Here is a 22,338-nt window from a genome sequence, read left to right as displayed (position 1 = left end):
AGGCTCTGTGTGGTCTGGAGGTAGATCAAGGCCCACCCTGCTCAGGAAACTGAGGCTCAGGGAAGGCAACTGGGCCCTCTGTTCTCTGCCCTCCTGGAGGGCTCTGGCCTGAGCTGGGCCCTGAGGACTCAGTGCTGGCCTGGGTGTGAGAAATTTCCCAGCTGCCAACACCCCACCTCAAACTCTGGGCCTAGCACATACAACATGCATGACAAGGAGTCCCCACTTCACAGGGGCGTTTGGTAACTTGCCCAAGGTCACAGAAATATCAAGTGGGAAAGCCAGGGAGGGACCTGTGTTCTTTCCCCCACTTCACCACCTCCTCTGCCCTGTGTCATGCAGCCCAGCTGTCCTGCCTGCCTAGGTCTGGCACAGGAAGCCAGCAGCTCACGGCCAGCCCCCCGACCTCCCCCATCCCATCCCCTGCCCCTCCCCCAGGCCCCATCCCATCCATCCCTGACTCCAGCTTTATCTCCTCTCCAGGGAAGGAGGGTGTTTGTCCTGCCAGGCTGGTGAGGACCCAGCAGCAGTGCGTGACCAGTGTGGGGAAAGGAAGGAGCTGATCCTGCACAGGGATGGGGAACCCTGGGCTAGGCCGTACCTGGAGCTGCAGGCTCTTTCTCTGGACTCAAGCACCCGCCTGATGCCTGATGCTGCCTCCGGGGAAAGGGAGGGGTAGCAAGAAGGATGCTCTTAAAGGGGAAGGCCAGCCTCCCTCCATCTGCCTCCCCTGGGAGATCCGAAGCCAGCCAGAGAGCAGCTGGTACTCACAAGCCGGGAGTGAGCTGCTTCCCAGTAACAGCAGCTCATCGGGGAGTAGGGATGGGGGCAAGCCTGGTCTTTGCCCCTCCTCCGCTCTGCTCCCTGCAGTTTGAGATGGGGTTTTAGGAGTGAAAGTCACGAGGTGGGGGACAGAGGGAGAGGAGGAAGAGTGGCTGCTGTCGGCATCAGAGGCCAGGCCTTGGCTCTCTCTCCCACGGTGGCACCAATAGGTAGAGACTGTGCTTGTCAGAGACCTTCTCCGCTTTTTATTTTTCTACATCCTGCCAGAGCCAAACACCCTGGGATGAATTAGACCACTGATTTGAAACAAACCACAGGTGCAGTGTGTGCACTCATGTACTTGGTGTGCATGCAAATATGTACACACAGGAGAGTGTGCCCGAAAATGCACACGTGCAGAAGAGGGTGGGCCATGGTGGAAATAGCACTCTGGGGGGAAAGCCAGAGGTGAGTAACGGGTTCCAGCGAGTGAAGGTCTGTGTTCCGGGTTGCGGGAGGGCCTGGGTGCCCACTCTTCAGGCTGAGCCTGGGGCGCAGGCTCTTGAGCTGAGAAGTGGGTGCAGACCACTTTGCAGAGCAGGAGTTTTGCAGTACAGGGCCACGAATCCAGCACAGCTTGGGTGACAGGGCCACTTCCAAAGCCCGCAGGCCCACAGGGTAATCCTGGGTCTGTGTGTGTGAGGGGGAGGTGAAGGGGTTGGACATGTCCCAGAAGAAAGACAAACCGATGGGCACCCTACATCCTGGGGTCCAGGCTGGGGAGCAGCTCTTTGGTCTGCAAGCAAAGAGCAGACATTTGTTTAGCTCAAGGAGTATCCCACTGGGAGTAGTCTCCCAGGGACCCTCTGTGTTTAGGGGCACCACGTGACAGAGGGTGGTTGTGTGGCCAGGTTTTGTCCTGGCTGGGGGCTGGGCCTTCTCCAGGCAATGTCCAAGGCCACCTTCAGGCCGTCCCTCTGGGATGTCCCCAAGCTCTCGGACTCCTGGGGTCGGGACTGAGCTCTCCTCACCCCCACCATCTGATTCTGCCCTTCCCTGCAGTCCTCTTCCACATGCTCTGGAGTCTCCTCTCTCCCTGCGGTCTTAAATGCCTCATTCCTTGCCTGTCCTACCGACTTCCTCCCATCTTCTCTCTGCCGGCTCATTCCACTCAACCTGTCCTTCCCCAGCCACTGCGGGGAGGCCCAGCTAATCTGCTAAGTTGACCAAGCCCCTCAGTGCTCCGCGAAGCCCTCCAAGGGCTCCCTGTCCCCCAGGCTCGTGACTGGAGACCCCTCACGACAGCACCTAGTGGGCCTCCCCATGGCTCCTACCACCTCCTTCCCCATTCCCTCCTCCATCCCCACCGCCAGCTCCCAGAGCCCCTTGGCTGCTCCTGGGGTCACAGAGAGACATTCTGTTCTGGGACACCCTGCTATGTTTGTACAGGCTGTTTGCTCAGCCTGAACCGCCCAATTCCTGCTCCTCGGCCCCATCCTGCCTGGCAATCCCTGCTTTACCTCCACCTTTCCTGGGAGCCCTCGGGGACTTGCCTCTGCTTTCAGCACCCTGTGTGCTGATACCTCGTTGGCAGTGCTTATCACACGCGTTAGGTGACTGCTGATGTGCTGTCCCTCTTTGCCCAGCGCCCCACCCCAGCCCAGTATTCTCTCCAGGAGAGGCACAGTGCCTTTCATCATTGCCCGGCCGGCCTGGGGGACGCTGCCGGCCTCTGCCCTGGCCTCTGTGGTCATGAACAGTTCCCGGGCTCAGGGCTGGGGCACCTGGGGAGTGGTGCTCCCTGAGGTGGGAACGCTGGAAGAGGCAGGGGCCCCACAACTGCAGGGAGCAGCCCAGGGCTCCCCTTCTCTGGGACAGGCAGGGGAGCAGCCTGGGGGAAGGAAGGCAGGAGAGCGCCTCTGGCCTTCGTCTCGCTGCCCGAGACAGCCCGGGAGCTGGGGGTGTGGTGTGGGTGTGAGTGGAGGGGCAGGGTGGGGAGCTGTCAGCTGAGGGGCAGGGCAGCCTCAGGACCTGTGCGCACGGCGTTTCCAGCGTTCCAGAATATGGCCTTCTCTAATCACCATCAACATTCCGTTCCATAGGCACTTGGGCTGACAGCTGGCCTTCTTTTAATAGCCACAAGTATTCAGGGCGATACCCTAATCTCAGGGCATTCGCAGTGAGCACATACACCGATTGCAGCCCCACACCCCCAGGTACACCCAGTTTCCAAACACAGAGAGGTACGTGCCACCCACACTTGGTCACATGCACGGCTTAGAGCAGACACATTAGGGCACACTCAATCCCATGCCCCACGGTGCCACAGGGACAGAATGTGTGTGCCAGGCACACGGTCACACACATTTACATACATGACGTACATTCATCATAGTACGGTAGAGCCACCACCACCTGCTATGTACATGCACAGTCAAGGTCACACAAACACACACAGACGCTCTCAGGCACAGTCACACTCACGCCTGCTCAGAACACCTTGGAGTCACGGAGACACCCAGGACCCCCAGGTGGGCAAGGGAAAGCTGGGAGGTGCAGGGAGGGGGTGATTCCCAGAGGGCATTGGGCCTGCTCCCCTTTCCTGGCCGCTCTCTGGGCTGCTTGCTCCTTATCCCCTCCCTTTTATAGATTGGCAGGTGCCGGGCCCAGTTACCTTTCCGGGAGCCTCTGCTTCCTGTCCCTGGGACTTGGGAGGGGCCTTGGCTTCCACATCCTCCGGGCCCTGACCGCAGGGGGACCATCCACTCACTTGCTGGGCAGTCCCCCAAGCAGCTGTTGCCTCCGTGTCTGTCCAGCCCTGGGGGAGTGGGAGAGTCCCTGTGAGGTGAGGGGGACATTCTGCATCCCTGCTTCTGCCCCCTCCCTGACCAGGCCTTTCTCCATCCTCTCTACACTTATTCACTGAGGTGAAGCCCACAACACTGTCTGCAGGGTTGCTGGTCACCAAACCCTTGCAAACTGTGCGTGCATGTGCTGGGATGTGTGTGTGTCTGTGTGTGTGTGTGTGTGTGTGCTTGTGTGCTTTCTTAAGCATGTAGGATGGGTATGTCTTCATGAGGATCTAGGCCCTCTTAATGGATAAGATTCACTCCTTGATGTTTACTACATTAGTTCAGGGATGGGTCCTCTGACAGCTCCTCCCTCAGCCCCTCAACTGAGACCCTCAGGGATGGGGGTAGTGAGAGGAGGTAAGTGGAAGCACGTGGTGAGGCCCAGAGTGGGCCCTGTAGGCACAATGATGGAGGAGCTGGGGACAGGGGCTCAGGTCACAGGGAACTCTCCTGGTGGCATCAGGGGGCATCAGCGCTCCAGGCCCCAAGTAGGGGCTGGCAGACTGGTAGCTCCCATGGCTGACCACAACGGTGGGGTCAGCATCCACGGGCACCCTATCTAGTCTTAGATGTAGACATGATGATTTTCCCTTTCAGAGGAGGACACAGAGGCTCAGAGAGGGTGAGTGACCTGCACAAACTCACACAGTAAGGACTTAAACTCAGGCTTGAACACAGGTCCCCCAACTCCAGAGCCAGTGCCCCTTCCACTGTATCCTGTGAGCTCCAGGAGGAGGGCGCTTAATGCTAAGGATGAAGGGTCCTGAGCTAGCTCCTGCCTGTCTCTCTAAAGGCCCATTTAGGGTCAGAAATGCTAGTCTTTTCAATCTGAGGCTCTAAGGCCCTGGGATAGTGCTGGCATGGAAAAGAGGCGGCCTGGAGTTGGAAGACCCATGTTTAGTCCTGGCCCTGCTACTGGGTGACCTTGGGCCAACATGTTGCCTCTCTGACCCCAGTGCCCCTGTCTGGCAGGGAGGATGGTGTGTGGGAATTGGGGGGGTTGGTGAGGGGCTCTTCCTGCCAGCATCCCAGGTTCCTGAGGGTCCCTGAGTCTCAGAGGCAGCCCCGCCCAGAGGAAAGGATGGTGAGGTGCCAGTCATTGAGGGCCCAGCCTCCTTACCACCTCGCTCTCAGAGCCCAGGGACACCTGGCGCCTCCGTCCAGAGATCCAGCTGAGGTCCGAGGCCTGGCTGCTCAGTGTGGAGCGGTGGGTGGAGCGGTAGCTGGTGTACAGGCCATTGCGCTGGGCTGACACGCCCAGCAGCACCCCGAGGCAGGGCAGGTGCTGGGCGATGGCCATTCTGCAAGGACAGCACATCAGGTTAGGGGGATGGACAGACAGACTTGAGGAGATGGGGGTGGATGGACAGACTGATACTGGGCTAATGGGAGTGGACAAAGAGCCACTGGGGAATTGGGGACGTACAGACATTGGGGTTATGAGGATGGGCAGACAGACACTGGGTCCATGGGCATGGAGGGAGAGCCTTAGGGTGGCAGGTTCAGCCAGATGCTTGCTTTCAGTTCTTGAGTGGCTGACCTAAGCCACATTTCTGCAAATGGGGACCAAGAACACTCCTGAGCCGCTTCTGAGCTGGATGGGCTAAGGCCTACAGCTGGCCTCAGCAGGGTGCTGAGTTACTGACACCACCAGGCAAAAGGAAGCACTGAAGGCCCCCTCGTGGAAGAGGCCAGCTGTGCTGGGATTTTATCAGCAGAGAGCACTCTGGGCCAGAACAAGCCCCAGGCCTCTGGCAGGGCCCCTGAAGTGGAGTGGCGCTCTCCCTGCTGTGATCTCTACAGGCTGTCACTGTCTGGGGGCCTCTCTTTGTAGCGAGCAGCACTGCTGATCAGCCATCCTGGCTGCCTTTTGGCCTCAGCTCTGAAAATCCCAGTTAGTATTGGACACTGCCCAGGGAACTCTGATGTCCCTCCAAGCTGAGCCTCCTAGGAAGCTGTGACAGCAGAGAGGGTCACACCAGCTCCAGATCCCATCCAGTGTCACTGGCTGCTCTCAGCTGCTAGAGTTCCCCACCCAATGCATGTACACAAGGGACAGGAAAGATGGCTGGCCTCTGCCCCCTTTTATAGGCCCAGGCCCTCTATGCCCATGAGGGTGGGACTGGGGATCTGGGGCTGGGTTCTGGCAGAGGGCCACACCTGTACTTGGGGTGGGTGATGGCATAAATGATGGGGTTGTAGATGGCAGAGGCCTTGGCGATGACAGCTGGCACCGAGTTCATGTAGGGCGTCAGGACATGTGCGTACCTAGGACAGAGAAGCTGTGGTCCCTCTGCCAGCTGGCCCTCCCTGGGGACTCCACAACACGCCAGCCCTCTCAGGAACCTTCTTCATAGGCCAACCAAGCCCTGCCAGGGCACAGCCCAGCCTGGTCCAAACCAGCACGACCAAGTCATCCCCGGGGGAGGGACTGCAATGCCAGGGAGAATCCTGATCTGAGGTGAGTGGGAACCCAGGGAGCAGTTGAGGGAGGGGTGCTGAGAAGATGTGCCAGGTTGGGGGTTTCACCAGGTCCCACTGTCCCTTGGAGCCTGTGCTGCTGGCAGTAAACCCTCCCCACCCCCAATGACTCTGGCCCTCTGCCCAGCTCTCCCCATGCCCCGCCAAACCCTGATGCCTGCTTCTCCCCTGGTGCCTTGAGAGTAACTGCACAGGAGGGCCCCAGAGGGGACCAGGCTGTTCCTGCACAAGGAGAAGGTCTCATACCCAAGCACCTGCAAGGACTCATAGTTCTCACTGTCTCAAAGTGCTCCTGAAGTCTGGCCTGCCTCCATGCTGCTGCAGATAGCAAAGTCCGCAGACTCTAGCCACAAAGGACTAGAGGGCAGGAGGTGAGTAGCACCTTGGCTGTGTGCCCACAGTCTGGGTGAAGAGGAAACCAGAACCTCAGGGAAAGTTGCATATTCCCAAGGGATCTGGCAGGACCTGGCAGCCCTTGCAGGCCCTCAAGCCAAACCCAGTGTGGCCCAGAACTCCCCCAGCATGTCTCTTAGTGCCTCCAGGAATGAGACAGGCCTGGCTCCCGTGGGGCACCTCATAGCAGGGGGAGAATAAGTCTGTGAGGCTGGACCTAGGGTGTGAGGACGGCTGGCTTGGGCTTGGGCTGGGGGGGGAGACGCTGCCCCAGGGTCCCCTTACCCTTCTCCCACTCTTCCAGCCCCTGCCCCAGCCCCTTAGCCACTGCTCACCCAGCAAAGCCCATCAGGGCCACAGTGGAGTAGGGGGCCCAGGAGAGCACGAAGAGAAGGATGACCAACAGCTCGATCTTGGCCATTTTCCACTCGTTCTGCAGACGCTGCCGTTGCCAGGGGCACTCACCACCACCCTCGCTGGCCCCGAAAGTCTGGAGAGCTCTAGGAAGCATGCAGAGTCTGGGTCTGACCCCACTCGGGTTGCAGTGAGTGCCAGGGTCATGGCTACTGTCAGGGAGCCTTCTTGGACCCGGCCATCCCTTCCAGTGCAGGCAGCCCTGACTCCCAGAAAGTTCCCCAATATATCCGGCCTAAGCTGCCTCCCTGCGCTTCTACCTGTCGTGTCTCCTCTTTCCCCCACACCCCCTGACCAAGGCTGAAGGCCCCCGCTTCAGAAGACCGTGTCTCCTGAGACTTTTCTAAGCACCCAGGTTGTACTGGCCTTTTGGCACCCCATCCCATAAGCATAGGTACTGAGCTGGTCTCTGCCCATCTGGGGCTGGGAGTGCCCTGGGGTGTGGGTACAGATGTGAGTCACGGGCATCCCTGGCCAAGGGGCACAGCCCCCCTCCCATGGAGCCCCTCCTTCATGCCCAGCTCTTACTGGCCCGTCTCCCGGATGGCCTTGAAGATGAAGATGTAGCAGTAGATGATGACAAGCAGGGGGAGGAAGAACACAAAGCAGAAGAGCAGCATGGTGTAGGCGCGGACCGATGGCATGAAGCTCACGTAGTCCCAGGAGCAAGAGGTCAGCAGCCCCTCGGGCACATAGGCACCTGGGAACCAGGGGCAGGTGCTCAGCCTTCAGGGCAGCGCTGACTCAGGCTCCTCATCCAGCAGGGGCTTTGGATGTGGGGTCTGAGCTTCTCAAACACTGGCCCCGGCCTCAGCCCCGCCCTAGTGGAGTGAGGAAGCCGGGGCACGTGGAGGGGAGCTTTCCATGATGGTTCTAGCAGGAGACAGCTGGCAAAGTCCACTGCTGCCCAATCTTGCCAGTTTGGAAGAGAGACCTCACCATAGCCCCAGGGTCTTACTCCCCCAAGACTTCAGCCAGCTTCCTGGTCCTACCTCAGAAGGGTGGGTGCCTTGCTGCTAACCCTCCTACCTGCTGAGGCCTCACACCCCAACTCCTGCCTGTCTGACTCATTGCAAACTCAGCATCAGATGTACCTGTCACTTCCCGCCAGCCGGGAACCACGTGTTCTTCCCCTCTGTATTTGGGGATGGGAGCCCAGGTTATCCTCTGATTGTTGATGGTACAGCCTCAGATCCCCCTGCTGCTAGTCATGTCATGCCCCCTGAATGTCCATTTGCTCTGAGACTTAAGCAGTCCCTTGGCCTCTCCTGCCAGCTGGTCAACCCAAGTCCACCTACCTGCCCCTTGAACGTACCCCTCCCAGCCTATCTTCCCTTCCCCTGATTCCCTGAGCCCACTTACTCCAGCCAAAGAAGGGCGGCAGACTCCAAGCCAGGGCATAGAGCCAGACGCCCAGCAGGATAAGCGCCGCCCGCCTCTTGGACACCATCCCGACGGTGGCCAGTGGGCGTGTGATCACCAGGTAGCGGTCCAGGGCGATGGCCGTCAGGGTAATCATGGAGGTGATGCCAAAGAGAGCCCCACAGAAGGCATAGAATTCACAGCCTGCGGGCACAGCTCCCTGACCTCAGTCCTTGGCAGGGAGCCCATCAGATACCCCAGGGGAAGGAGGGTCTGCGGATTGCGTGTACTCAGCTCCTACGCTCGCCTCTCAAGGAAAGCAGGCCTAGTTCCTCTCCACCCCGCCTACATGCATCTGACAGAGGCTCACGGAAACCTCTTGCTAACTCATGAGACTGAGGGTGGCCGCCCACTCTGCCCAGGAAGAGCACACCGCCTTCTCATCTGGGCCACCCTCCACGGTGGGCGTCCCCTGTCCCAACCCTCCTCCTCCCTCCAGCAAAAGGGAGTCCCAAGTGTCTACCTGCCTCTCCAAAGAGCCACTGCTTATAGACGCTGCTGGCGAAGAAGACGGGGGCCTGGGTGAAGGACATGAGGAAGTCGCTGACTGCGAGGTTGATAATGAACATGTTGGCAGGTGTCCTGAGACCTCTGCTCCTGTGAGGGGTCAGAAACTGTCAGGAGGCGCTTCTGCTGAGGAGCTTCCCTCACACACATGTGCACACACATGTATGCTTGCACACAGGCATGAGCTGCTGGCCCACAGGCCCATCCCGCTGCCCAGCAAGTACCAGCCAAACAGCTCTGGAGCCTGGCATTGCGGGCTAAGAGGTGAGACCCCTCAAGGCAGCAACTCATGCCTCTCCTGTCCCCCTTCTCCCAGTGTTCCTGCAGTCCTCACCTTCGGGGCTGGCAAAGGGGAGAGGAGTTGACGATGGTGCCCACAGGCCAGGTACTTTCACAAACCTCACGTCCCATAATCATCCATCTTCACATCTACCCCCTCACCCCATTTCATTTTGCAGATAAGAACACTGAGGCTCCCACCCGTGAAGTGGCTTGCGGTCACAAGACTCAGTAAGTGGCACAGCCAGGATTCACTCATTTGCTGGGCACCGCACATATAAAAACTTACTTAATCATCACATTGACTCCATGAAGTAAATCACAATTTCATTTTGCAGACAAGAAAAGTGGACTCAAAGAAGATAAGTAACCTGCTCAAGTCATTTCAGCTAATAGGTGGTAGAGCCAAGAGTTCACTTCTCCACATGCCTGTCTCAGCCATTCAGGCGGCGAGTGGGGCAGGTAGGGAAGGGAGCCAAGGGTGGTGGCCAGGGCTGGTTGCTGAAGGGCTTGAGGACTCAGGACCCTGGTACCAGGGCTGCTCTTTGAGGCAGAGAGAGGATGCCCACTGGGACAGGTGATGGTGGAGGTGAGCCGAGAGCAGGGCAGAATAGGCAGAGACATGTGTGTCATAGGGACACATACCCTACACGGACGGTGTGCCTGGGGCCCACTTAAATGTGCCATTCAAGCTGCCCTGGATTACATTTGGGCCCCTTTCCTGGGTTTGAAGATAGAGGCCTGAGCCTGAGACCATTGGCCCTGGCCTCCCCACCCAGGCTCAACAGTGCCCTGGCAGAGCTGGCACCAGAATTTCCACCCTGTGTTCTGCCCCGTCTCTGCATGGCTGGCTGCCCTCAGTGCCCAGGCCCCCATCCTGCCAACCAGGCACCTGCAGAAGGTATAGATGACCGTCAGATTTCCCAGCATCCCTGTGAGCCCCACCAGCAGGATCACCGTGCCCAGGGTGTAGTGGGCATAGTCTGGAACATCGACCGTGGGAAAGGGGACCCAGGCAGCAGCCTGAGCCCTGGCTGCCTGTGAAGAGACAGAGAAACAAGGTCATCACATGACTCCATCACCTTCAAATAGTCCTGAGAAGAGTTAGGGTTCCCAATGGGGCAGGTAAAAAACTGCCGCAGGGGGGCAGGCTCAGAGTGGCAAAGCCATTCGCCCACACAGCTAGCAAATGGCTGAGCTGGAATGGAAACACAGGTCTCCTAAAGTTGAACCCAAGTTCCTATACCATGGCCCAGATGCAAAAGTCTTCTAGAAGTGTGCTCAGATCACCTTTGGAGGCTGGTAGGACAGACAGACACATGTTTGGCAAGCAGGGACATGGCTGGAGTGACTTCATCTTTCCTTGGGGAGAAGGCAGAGCCATCTCCTGGGTGCGCTCCTCCCCTCTGTGTGGGCCCCATCCCAAGTGCCCGAGACAGTCAGCAATGGTATTCCAGTCCCTTTTCACTCTGGGGAGGTGGAGTGGGGTGGAGCCCCTCTCCTCAGGAGTCCCACACCCTTCCCAGCCTCAAAGAAGGAGGTTGTATTCTCCCACTATATAACTGGGTAGGGCTGACTTTGACACCTGGTGTGAGAGTGAGAAAAAGAATTATCTTTTAAAAAGAAAAGTCAGGCCCCCTAGGTCACTGTAGGGAGGTCATGATCCTATGAGGCCAGTACAAAAGGCTTTAAAGACTCCTCCCACCCAGCTCCTTGCCAGGGAAGGGAGTGGTTTAATTTCTGTCCTGCCCTGGCTCCTGTAGCTACTGGAGCCTTCCCATCCTGTCCAGAACCTAGGCCAGCATCCCATAGTCTTGAGGGTACCCTCATCCCTCCCCAGTTAATGGTGGGGTTGCTGGGGTATGGCCCTGGGCCCTGGCTAGGATGATGGAAGCAGCAGAAGGCACCAAATACCTCACTCTGGGCTGGGACAAACCCAGGGGCCCAGGGCAGGCTTTCCTCTCTGGAAGGCTCTGGGGGGCATCCTACTACCCTCAGAAAGAAATGGACGGGCCATTCCAGCCCTTTGTCCCACAGGGCTGGCCTTTCTGTTCCTTGGATGCTCTCCACGAGGAAGGAAAACTTGCCACACTCCCCTCTATTGGTCTCTTCGCGTAGGACGGGCTCAGAGAAGTTCAGTAACGTGCCCAAGGTCCCACAGCAGAGCTGTGGAACCTTGTCAAAGCCCCTGCGTGTCCCCAGGAAGAGCACCAGGGAGGGGGAGGGAGGCTCTGCGTGCACACGCTTGCCCCAGGCTTACCGTGGGGCTGACGGGCGGAGGGTGGTCCAGGCTGGAGGTGCTGCTCCAGGAGCTGTCCCACCTGCTGCGGGAGGCTGGGGTGGCTATGCCGTTGGATTCCTGGGCCGGGTCCGGTGGGGCTTCTGTCCCCGAAGGAGAGTTCATCCTGATGTGGGGTGGCCCTTCTCAAGCCCACGGAGAAGTCAAGGGCACGGGGAGCTCAGGATATTAGCTGTGCCCAGCCTCCCAACGTTCCTCCATCCTCAGCACCCCTTCGTGGTCCACCGGCTGCCCGCTCCTGTGTCCGGCGTAGACCCAGGCTGGAGCTGTTCTTGGGGCTGGTGGCTGCTCTGTGTCCAGTGAAGCACAAAGGAGAGAGTGTCACAGTTATGGCGACTCACGGTCACAGGGTCTGTCCCCACCTTTAAGTAGCGGAGCTGGGAGTGTACATGCCCAATCACTTGGCGCCTCGGCTCCCTCAGACACAGGTCCCTGATGATGGCGGCACGCATATGTGAATGTGTGGGCGAGTGAGTGTGTGTGTGTGTGTGTGTGTGTGTGTGTGTGAGTATGAGAGTGTGTGTCCATGTGAATGTGTGTGTATGTGTATATTTCCGAAGAGATTGCCAGTCTCCGGCCCTTGCACTTTGTCCTACCCTCTGGCCAGGCTCTCTTTCTTCCCTGAGCTCATCAAGAACAGCTTCTGCCGCCCCCAAGACCCACCCCCTTCCAGGGCTCTGTGGAGCCCAGACTCAGCCTTTCCACGGGGCGCCCTCCCCTCGTGTCTGCCCACATAACCCATCACACCTTCACAACCATCCCATCCAGAACCAAGGCTGGTCCCCCCATGTCACAGATGCAGAAGCTAAGAGGATACACTAGGATATAGCACAATCAGGGGGGAGATCAGATCACGAGGCATCTTTTGTTTGTTAGTCTTTGATCATAAACTTTTTTTTTTTTTGATCATAAACTTTTTAATGAAATAGAAAGATTGAAAAAAAAGAAAAAAAAAAACAAACCCACAAAGCTGGTAGAGACCTGGGAGCTCACTCAGGCCTGCAGGCCTGGCCTGAGTTGAGTGAGTATCAGAGAGGTGGAGAGGACCCCCAGGCCACGCCTACCTCTTGGGGGAGGACAGCAGGAGGAAGGTGGGATTCCAGGGGCTGGGGCTGCACAGCAGGGTGTCGCAGAGAGAGGGTGCTCACAGGTGGGAGCGGGAGCCTGAGTGGGGATGCGACCGCTGGCAGAAGTGCCACAGTGAGCAGAAAGCGGGTCATGAACGCCCACCACTCTCCTTCTGATCTCCTGTCCTTCTCAGGTGCCTTGCAATGGCCAAACCTACCTGGAAGCCAGAGGTAGGGGGGCTTGAGAGATGTGGTTCCCTCTGACAGAGAGCAGAGCAGGGCAGGGTTACGGAGCCCACATGCCTCATTCCTCCACACCACCCCCGCCTGCCACTGTTGACAGTAGACAGTGTGGGTCCCCTCCACTCCCACTACTGGCCAAGAGGTCAGCCCTCCCACTTCACCTGTGGATGTTCCTGTTCTTTAATTTTCTCACCCCACCCCAGGGGCTGTTCATGGAGAAATGTCCTATGCCCTGGGTGGGCAGTGGTGCCAGCTCTCTGCCTGGCCAGTCTCCATAGCTCCCCGGGACCAGCCCGAGCCACCCTTCTGCTCAGCCTGGCCTAGGAGTTTATAGGCGATCACACCCATTCCCCCCACCATCCCACTCGCCATGCCAGGGAGATCCGAAGATGTCGAGTGTGCCTCGTGGTACCCGGAGCCCTCGCCCACAGCTCTGCACTGACTCACTGTCTGCTCTTCACGCTTTGCTGGCGTGGCTGGAGGTGGGAAAAGCTTTCCAGGTCCCTCACCCACAGGGGAGTACCAGGGGCATAGGAAGGGGGAGGCCTGAAAGCTGCCCTGGGGCGACGTAGAAGGCCTGGGCATCTGCACAGTGGGGGGGCTAGGGAGGCAGGGGTATGACGTTTGATGTTAGATCAGTGGGCCCTCAGCAGACATGTAACCACACTTGTTGAGGGACTGTTATCAACCAGCATCATGACACTGTCCACAGGCCCCCAGTGCCGACTTTACATACATACAGGTCTCCTGAGCCCCAGAATTCCTGTCCTTTGTGGAGAAGTCGTGAAAGTCCTTGTAAGAAAAGCCCCTGGGCCCTGCATTTCAGTTGTCTGGTGGTAGCACCCAGCATCTGGGGAGGGAGGCAGATCTTCCTGCCCTCCAGCATGTCCTAGCAGGCAGCACAGTAATGCCATTCCCATCCTGTCCACTCCTGGGGATCAATTTCCTCAACCTGGGGCTGGCCAGGGCTATCTGGTTACCCAGAGACTCCTGGGAAACTCCCTGGAGCTGTTGCCAGGGGAATATTAAATGTCTCAGTGAATGTGTTCCTGTAGGCACCTGGCCAGCAGCTCACCTGGACCCTCCCTCACCTGGATCCTGCTGGGTTCTAGGCAAACCCTCTCAGGATAGGGCCCTTCCTTCTTCCTGTGGCCTGAGGGAGGGACCATAAAAGCAGAAACTGAGAAAATCCTTGCTTTTCTGCTGCCTTACATTGCACAGCAGCAGGTGTAGCTCTGCCCTTTTACCTGCCCTGGGCTTAGAAGTGCCATCCATTCCCTCCCTCCCCAACCAAGTGCACACGTGCCCATCGGGAGCCAGCCAATTGACTCAGTGGTCCTGTTAATGTCTCTGTGGCCAGCCTCTCTCTCTGTTGCTCTTTCCACCCTTACTCCCCTTCTGGGGTGCTCCCACTGAGTTCTCTCCTACGCAGCCTATGCTAGCGAAAGGGGGGCAGGCCGGGGGAGAGTCATGGGGCAGAGTCCACGTAGCACTGTGGCACTGTATTCTGTGGCTGGCTCCTGGGCTTGACACCACTTGGTGCTCACACTCCTGGCCTAGGGTCCTGACCCAGGCACTTAGAGCTGTCCCCTATGCCATTCCTACTGGTCCACGTGTGTCGTTTCAGCGAGTCCAGCCTGGTGGTCTTCAACTTCATACCCATCCAAGTGCCATGCATTCATCAAACAACTACAGGAGTGTGCCATGCCCTGGGCTGGCATCCATCACAGAGGCTGTCCCGGGCGAGCTTGCTATGTAATAGTCACCCCTCAGAAAGTGGCCTCTTTGCCCCCCCCCGCCCCACTTAGCTGGAGGCTTCTGTTGAGGGGGTCAGGGCCAGTTAATAGGTGTGAGAGAGGACTTAGAAAACAAAAAGTCAAGGAAAACATGAGTAAGGCCAAAAGAATAAACTTTTAAGTAGAGAACTGATTACATACCCTAGAGGGGCATGTTGGTGTAAAAAAAACCCATGAAGTGGGTGGTCTTGTATTTCACATACCTTGGGCACACCCAGCAGCCCATCAAAAGCAAGAATTTGCTACCGGACTTAAAAAATGAAATTTAGAGTGAGCGACATGGTGAAGGCAGTTGAAAAATACAAACTTCCAGTTATAAAATAACTAATTCCTAAGATGTAGTGTTCAGCATAGTTGATAATACCGTATTGTATATTTGGAAGTCGCTAAGAAACTAGATCTTAAAAGTTCTCATCACAAGAAAAAAGTTTCTGTAACTACGTGTGGCGATGGATGTTAACTAGATTTATTGTGGTGATCATTCTGAAATATATATACAAATACTATGTCGTGTACTTGAGAATAATATAATGTTATATGCCAATTGTATCTCAATTTTTAAAATAACATGAAATTCATTCCTTAGTGCCTTTGACATTTCCTAGTTGGCACACAGAGCACTCTAATTGGGGCACACAGAGAGGCTCGATCTACCTTAGGAATTACTATATATATACTTTTTCTGACCTTTTGGTGATATGCTGGAACAGCAGGAGAAACAATTTTCTTCTTTAAAATAATATAGCTGATCTTAGCCATGTTCCCTAGCGGTTTCCCATGAAGTGGAGCATTTGTCTGAGGGAGAGAGGAAGGGAGGAATGTACCCACTTTGATTTATGACATCCTAGAGCAATTTCTGACTGCTCAGAGAGCACAGGTATAGAAGATACATAGGGCAGAATGGAAATCTACACGAAACACAAAGATGTTCTTAGTGAAGAGCGATTCTGGAATATAATGTGGGTCTGGGTCTGTTCCCAGTGACCCCCCCACAAGCCCTCGTTTATCTGAACATGGCATGAGTGGCACTGGAAGATTTCTGAACGAAAACGTTGCAGTGGAATTGGCTTTGTCTTTTGATGTGACTGTAGGCATGTCAGCTTTGCCGGCAGAATCCCAAAGCTGTAAACACTGTGAATTCCCTCTCACACCAGCCCAGCGCTGCCCCTAGCTGCCGTGAGGGTCTGGGAAGTGACAAGGAACATCTCTGAGACTTAGTTTCCTCACCCATAGATTGAGGTACTAAAACTGCTTCATTCGTAAGAAAGTGCGTAGAGCACACTAGCGTGCCTCCCCAAGGCTCGCAGGGGCTGCCTTGCCTGGGGGGGCAAATTCTGTACAGCACTAATGTCTGCATCATCACCAGAGGACACTGGGGTCAGCCCGGCCTGCACCACCGTGTGGAACCACGTGACCTTGGCTGACTCTTGCCCTCTGAGCCTCCTTTCTTACCTATAAAATGGAGATCGCAATGGCAGCCTCATTGGCGGCAATGATTAAATTTGACAAGAAACTTGAACCACCTGGCACAGTGCCTGGAACACAGCAGTCTTCGGCAGTGTCAGCCCCCAGGTCTTTCCCCTGGTTCCTGAGGCTGGGGGTGGTTACGGGGCCTTCCCTTCTCCCTCTGGGGCCCAGGCAGCTCTTGTCATGGGCCATTTTGTGGTGGAGGGAGCCCCTACCCAGACCCTCTGGGAGGGGGCAGAGGAGCAGCAGGAGGTAAGGCAGGTATGTGGGTCACAGCCCTTTTCCCAGAGAGGGGAAGTGAGCTGGCATGAATGGGAGTTCATGGCCAAGCACGGCCAGCCCCACGGCATCCAGAGGTCCCAGCTTCCCCACCTTCAGGGGCCACAGGAGTTAGTTATTTGCAGGGCGGTGACCGGATTGGTAGGGAAGGTGCTCATTCTCTCCTTTTGGAAGACCAGCTAATTCCAGGAGCTGCTAGCAGTTTTCAGGCAGCCAAAGTTAGTGGCTGGTGATGGCTGGCACGCTCCACATTAGGGCTGTCAAACTCGGCAGAAACCTTCAGGGAGCCCCAGTCCTCTGTCCTGTCTTTTCTTCCCTACTCGGGCCAGTTCTGGCTCCAGGCTGAGCTCCCCATCAGCACACAGATGTACAGCTGGGAGCCCTTTGAGGCCTCTCTCCTCTCCTCCTGCTCACTACCCCATCCTCTGCCTTCCCATCCAGCCCCCAAGGCACACTGGAGTCACTTGGGAGTTTAACAAATTGTGACACCTGGAGCCCAACTCCAGGGACTGTGTTAGCTGGCCCGGGGTGGGGTCTAGGCATTGGGATTTTTACAAACGCTGCCGAACACAGAGTGGTAGGCACTGACTCACATCTTTATGCCAGTGCCATCCATGCACACACCTGGACTCACAGGTGGGCCCCACCCCAGCCCTCCCACCCACCTTGGCTCTCTGCTCTGTCTGCTCTGCACGTTGCCGCTGCTTTGCAAACTCTCTGTATGGTCAAGCCACTCAAGATGGCTGTTCTCTTGCTCTCTGTCCATCCCCTGCCCGACCAGTGCCTGCTTCACCTATATTTTACGCATACGACTGACCTTCTTAGTACTCGCCCCAGGCCCCAGCTGGTGATTGTTCTCATCAAAGGGGTCGTGAGGGGCATGCCCCTCTGCTGGTTTCTCTGGTAACTAGTGAGCCCAGCTGACCTCAATTCCCCTATAACTGGTAATCTACCCTTCCCCCCTAGGAGTGAAGACTGCCACCATGTCTTGCCCACTGTCTGCTGCACTTGGTGGGGTGTTGCTCCAGGACCTTGCTTCAGACATGTAAGATCCCCCCATCCATTAAACCATTGATGTCTCTGTTGCTGACTCCAGGCTCTTTCTTCGGTGTTACAGCTGGGCAAGTGCAGGCTTACAAGGGGTGCAGCCCAACACTCTCCAACCTGCAACTGCTCAGGGCAAGGTCTGGATTCAGACCTCAACCAGCCTGTCTGAGCCCCTGAAAAGTGGGGAAAAGAGGTGGTGCAGGGGCGTCCAGTGCCTGATGCTGAGGGGCAGAGGAGCCCAGGAGAGGAGTCTGGCGGCAAGGAGCGTGAGGGGTAGAAGCTATGAGGTAGGGGCCAGGAGGAGGAGGCAGGGTTCTGAGCCCAGGGTCTGCAGGTAGAGGTCAGGGCACCCATGAACTCGGGTGAGAAAAAAAAGGATACTGTTGTTTGCACTAACCTCTAGCTGAAATTTAGCAGTTCCCTTCATTACGAACGTGGACAAAACCCCAAGTAATAGTGCCCATGGCTTTGTCACCATTGGAAATCACTGATCCTTTTCTACGACCGTAGAGTTGTTGCAGACAATGGCGTGATATTGGTTTTGCTCATCACTACTTCCTAATTATGGGTCTGCTTAAAGCCCCCACCAGGTCTTTTGGATGATTCGTTAAGAAGCACACATATTACTCCATCACAAGTTTATTATTTAATATTTTAGTAACAGTATTTCACTACAATCGGTTTCTTTTGTAATTCTGTGTATTTTATTTCATGCATTGAAAACATTCTGGGGAACTCCCTGGCGGTCCAGTGGTTAGGATTCGGCGCTTTCACTGCCATGGCCCGGGTTCATTCCCTGGTCCGGGAACTAAGATCCTGCAAGCCATGAGGCACGGCCAAAAAAAAAAAAATTCCTGGAAGAGGGCTCCTTTTAAGGCTGCACAGAACCCCAAAGGGGTCCCTGGCACAGCAAAGTAGAAGTGGAGTAGAAGTGGAGTAGAAGGTAAGGCAGGGGGGTATTCAGAGACCAGGAGATGGGAGCCATAATTCCGGGGGCTGGAAGTGGCCTCCCTTGGGTCACCCCCCGACAAGGGCTGCCTGGGAGTCTTAAGAACTAGCCATTCTGCTGGGAGACTTGGTTTGTGCCAGGTCCGGTTGTTTAGCTTTGCCTGGGTCCCCTGAGCCAGCCGAGCCAGCCAGAGTCTGACAAGAACCTCCTGGCCTTGAGCCCCCATTATCCGTCCCAACCCCTGAGCCCTGGTGCGTGGCTGCAGGGCCTGCCTTCCCCTTTCCTCCGATAAACTGCGGTCCTTGCAGCCAGCAGAGCTGACGAACACTGTGAGAGTGCAGAGTCTGCAGGAGGCCTGGGCCACCCAGAGCCTCGGGGTGTGCCAGTTGCCCTGAGACAGTCTGAGCAGGTGAGCTGCACTCAGGGCAGCGCCTCACTGGAGAGACAGGAGCCGCTGGGCCTTCCAGGGGGGGGCTGGACAGAGCGTGGAGGTGGAGACAGAGGCCAAGAGGTGGGAACCAGGTGCAGGGCTGACTTCCAGTGCCTGGGGCTCCCCCATCCCTTGCCATTTGACACAAAAGAGGCTTCCACTCACGGCATGGACATATATACACTACCAAATGTAAAACAGATAGCTAGTGGGAAGCAGCCGCATGGCGCAGGGAGATCAGCTCGGTGCTTTGTGACCACCTAGAGGGGTGAGATAGGGAGGGTGGGAGGGAGACGCAAGAGGGAGGAGACATGGGGATGTATGTATATGTATAGCTGATTCACTTTGTTATACAGCAGAAACTAACACACCATTGTAAAGCAATTATACTCCAATAATGATGTTAGAAAAATAAAATAAAATTGGAGAATTTTAAAACTTGAAAAAAAAAAAAAAGAGGCTCCCACTCACGCCCCATAGCTTGGACCCTCCAGCCAGGCCTGCACCTCTGCCCTTTTCACTCCAAGAGGCTGTCATCTCCACCACGAGCCTCAGCCTTTTCCTGATCGTCTAAAAGCTTTTCGGAATCCTAGTTCTAAGAGCAAAACCTTCACACCTTCTCCCACAGGACTGGGAAGGCTATGATTTCACACCAGCGTGAAGGGCAGCTGCTCCCAACACCCCGCCCAGGAGTTCCTGCTCCAGGACTTGGCATCTGCAGCAGTGGGCAGGGGTGAGTAAGCAAGTGACGGGATTAGAGTGAGAGCTCACTGCCTCCTCCCACCACCCCCGCCCCTCCCCGCCCCCATGAATCCCCGAGAACGGGCCAGGGCAAGGGAATTCCTAGACTTGTTTTGTAGTTTTTATTTGTGTGATCTAATTAATACCAGCACTTCCTTTAGAACTGAAATCATACTAAAAAAACAAGAAAATGAAATCTTACTGAAAGGCTTATACAAAAATAGTGCCCAGTCCAGTCGCCCCTACTCCCCTGTTCTACTTCCTGGAAGCAACCATTTTCAACCCTTTAGTATTTTTTTTTGCTGTTATTTATCTCCATATTAATAAATAAAAGGCTTACGTGCTGAATCTTGTTCAGAAGGATGGGGAAACATTACTTGGATTTTATAGAACCCTGAGCATAAAAACCTAAAAGTTTTTTAAGCACACCCACCCTCTCCCCGCCCCCGACTCCCTCCTCAAGCCTCAGGTCTAATTAAAAAGCACCATCAGAGCTTCAGACCCCTCCCCCAAACAGCCAAGCCCTGAATTAGCGTTTCCTCGTGTTCAGGTTTCTGACCTTTAGACCTGTTGCACAGAAATGATGTTTCCCCATGAGAAAGAATCCAGGCCTGGGGATCCCTGAGTATATTGTTTTCAAACTCACGGAAGAAAGTTGAGCTGCATTTCTCTCTATCACAGGTTTTGCTACCCCTGCCTCTGGCTAGTGTCCCTGGAGAGGCCAGAATCCAGGGGGCCTGGGTGTGAGGCTTCAGATACCTCTGAGCCCCCTGGCATAGGCAAAGCTCCATCCTGGGTTCAGCACCTGCTGAGGACACAAAGACAGATGTTTGCAGGAGGTGGGGGCAGGGCTAGGCCTTGAGGAGGAAACTGGCACCAGGAGTGACAAAGCCTCCCCTTGGAACGGGGCCTCATGCGCCCCTGAGAAGGGTGGAGACACCCGTCTGAGCACGTATGTGCCTCACTGAAGGCCACATCAGCAGGAGTATATCCCATCCAGGACAGCTCCCTGCCTCCCCCTCTGCCCTGCTCTTGCACCTGACCTCCCATCCTGTGCTCAGAGCTGGCTCCCAACCAGACCATGTACCAGTGCTGTTTGATTGGGGCTGACCTGAGAGAGGCCCAGGAAAGACTTCCTGCCTGTGCCCCTCCAGCTTTACAAGGGGAGGGACTGTGGCTGGAGCTCTGCAGGCCCTGACTGCACTCTGCCAGCCACTAGGACCTGCTCCCTGCCCATCTGCATAGAGCCCCAGGGGCAGGGGCATTCTTCTCGGCCAGCTCTCGAGGGCCTACCCAGACAACCCTATTGCCACTTTTGATTTGAAATTTTTGGTACTTCAGATTCAAGAACACTGAAATATCAGGGTGGAAAGGGCTCAACCAGACCTAGGAGTAGGGTCAGCAGAATGGCAGTCAAAGGTGCCATTTCAGGCAAAGTCCTAGACTCTGCCTGATTCTTCTGGGAATTCTGGTGTGTAAATTACCTTTGAGAGTTGACCCAGCCTCAAGGCAAGGAAGTTTAGCATTCCTTCACTAGCAGTTCTTGGCTACAGGCTATCCTGGAGGGACATAAACTCTCAAGCACTCCCAGCTCACTCCAGAGCCCCAGGGACGAGGAAACCCAGATGCCAGTCCTTAGAAGGGGGTGGGTACACAGGACCGGTGAATGTGCACCACAGGACCTGGGCAGAGCACCAAAAATTTCTGCTACATTGAGCAAGTAATTGGACTGAAATTCTCTGAAAGACAGCTGGTGCTCAGTGAAACACAGGATCCTAGAGTGGGAAGGAGGGCCAGAGATCATTACAGGTAGACTCCCAGCTTCTGCTCCACCCTCTCTGGAGGAGAGTTCCTTCCTCTCGAAGGTTTAACATTCCAGATTTGTCATCTCTTGAGTCCACCAGAGTGTCCTGTCCTCCAGCCTGTGTGGTCGAACTGAACCATAAGCTGCTGGAAGAGTCTTTGGCCAATGTCTTCTCAGACGACTACCATGACCCAAGTACTCACCTCGCCAGCCCCCCTGCCCATCCACTCTAGTCAACTTTCAGGAAAGATATTATCTGGCATGCAGACTTCCTATAAATCTAGCCACTGCTCCCTTTCTCCATGCTCACAGGTTTTAGAACTGACCAGCAATAAGTGTAAAGGCTTCTAGAATTTGCTTTTCCTGCTTCCTATATAACGGGAAATTTGTCCCCCTTGTCTCCCTTGGCGCCTCCCACCAAAGGCTCTGGGGGAAGGACTGTACCTGTTGTGTTCACCGAGGTCTCTCCTGGTGCCCAGAAAACAGGAGGAGGTGCTAAGTGCCTGTGTGTTGAGCAGAGCTGATGTCACAGGGTGATTTTTGTAAAACAAGTGCGAAGAATGAGCTTTGCCTCAGCCTCAATTCCCTGGAAAAGTCTGAGGCAAAAGTTTAGATGTTAACACTTCTTGGGGGGAGCGAATCCCAGGGAAGCAGGAGTGAGGCAGGCAAAGAGGGAGGGAAGGCATGACTGAGTTGGCCACAGCGCTGTGATAAGCACAGCAATCACTCAGCTGTGTAAGCCATCTTCAGAGGGGCCATAGGAACCACCACGATGCCAGAAAGTCCGCCTCAGGGTTGGCAGGGCGGGGGGTGGTGGGGGGAGAAGAACTGACCCACGAACTCCCATCCCCTTGTTGCTGTGTTTACTGGGTGGCCTTGCCAGGAGCTCTCCAGCCCTGCACTTGTGTGTGCTGCCCCCTGCGGCCCCAGCAGGCGTTGGAAGAGCTGTATCCCAAGGCCATGGTGGTGTACCTTCAACACCGGCTACAGCTTGTGGGGTAAGCCAGGCAGTAGGCAGGAGCCAGTGGCACTCCCCACCTGCCATCCTGTAGCCCGCAACTCCGCAGGCTGCCTGGAAGGCCAATAAGCATGCAGAGGTGCCAAGT

The 22,338-nt window shown here is 56.0% G+C and overlaps 1 protein-coding gene and 1 long non-coding RNA gene across 2 annotated transcripts; one reads left to right on the top strand and one right to left on the bottom strand.

Moving 5' to 3' along the window:
- Positions 1–459: 459 nt before the first annotated feature.
- Positions 460–12,295, bottom strand: OPN4 (opsin 4). Its single transcript, XM_082408021.1, is given in 12 exon segments — positions 460–1,500; positions 1,503–1,558; positions 3,365–3,405; positions 3,407–3,580; positions 4,735–4,915; positions 5,775–5,882; positions 6,824–6,988; positions 7,431–7,602; positions 8,265–8,468; positions 8,788–8,921; positions 10,003–10,148; positions 11,371–12,295. Coding segments are annotated over 12 exon segments (1,989 nt in total). The 5' UTR covers positions 11,515–12,295; the 3' UTR covers positions 460–1,036.
- On the top strand, positions 2,291–7,003 carry LOC309636025. The gene is made up of 3 exons (XR_014249191.1): positions 2,291–3,293; positions 5,972–6,466; positions 6,928–7,003. It is a non-coding gene; the product is annotated as an uncharacterized lncRNA (long non-coding RNA).
- Positions 12,296–22,338: the final 10,043 nt, after the last annotated feature.

The sequence above is a fragment of the Balaenoptera borealis genome, assembly GCF_965194805.1.
Source record: "Balaenoptera borealis genome assembly, chromosome: 10".
NCBI classification, from domain to species: domain Eukaryota; kingdom Metazoa; phylum Chordata; class Mammalia; order Artiodactyla; family Balaenopteridae; genus Balaenoptera; species Balaenoptera borealis.
Note: the sequence above shows the minus strand (reverse complement) of the source record. Positions and strands in the feature narration are given on the sequence as shown.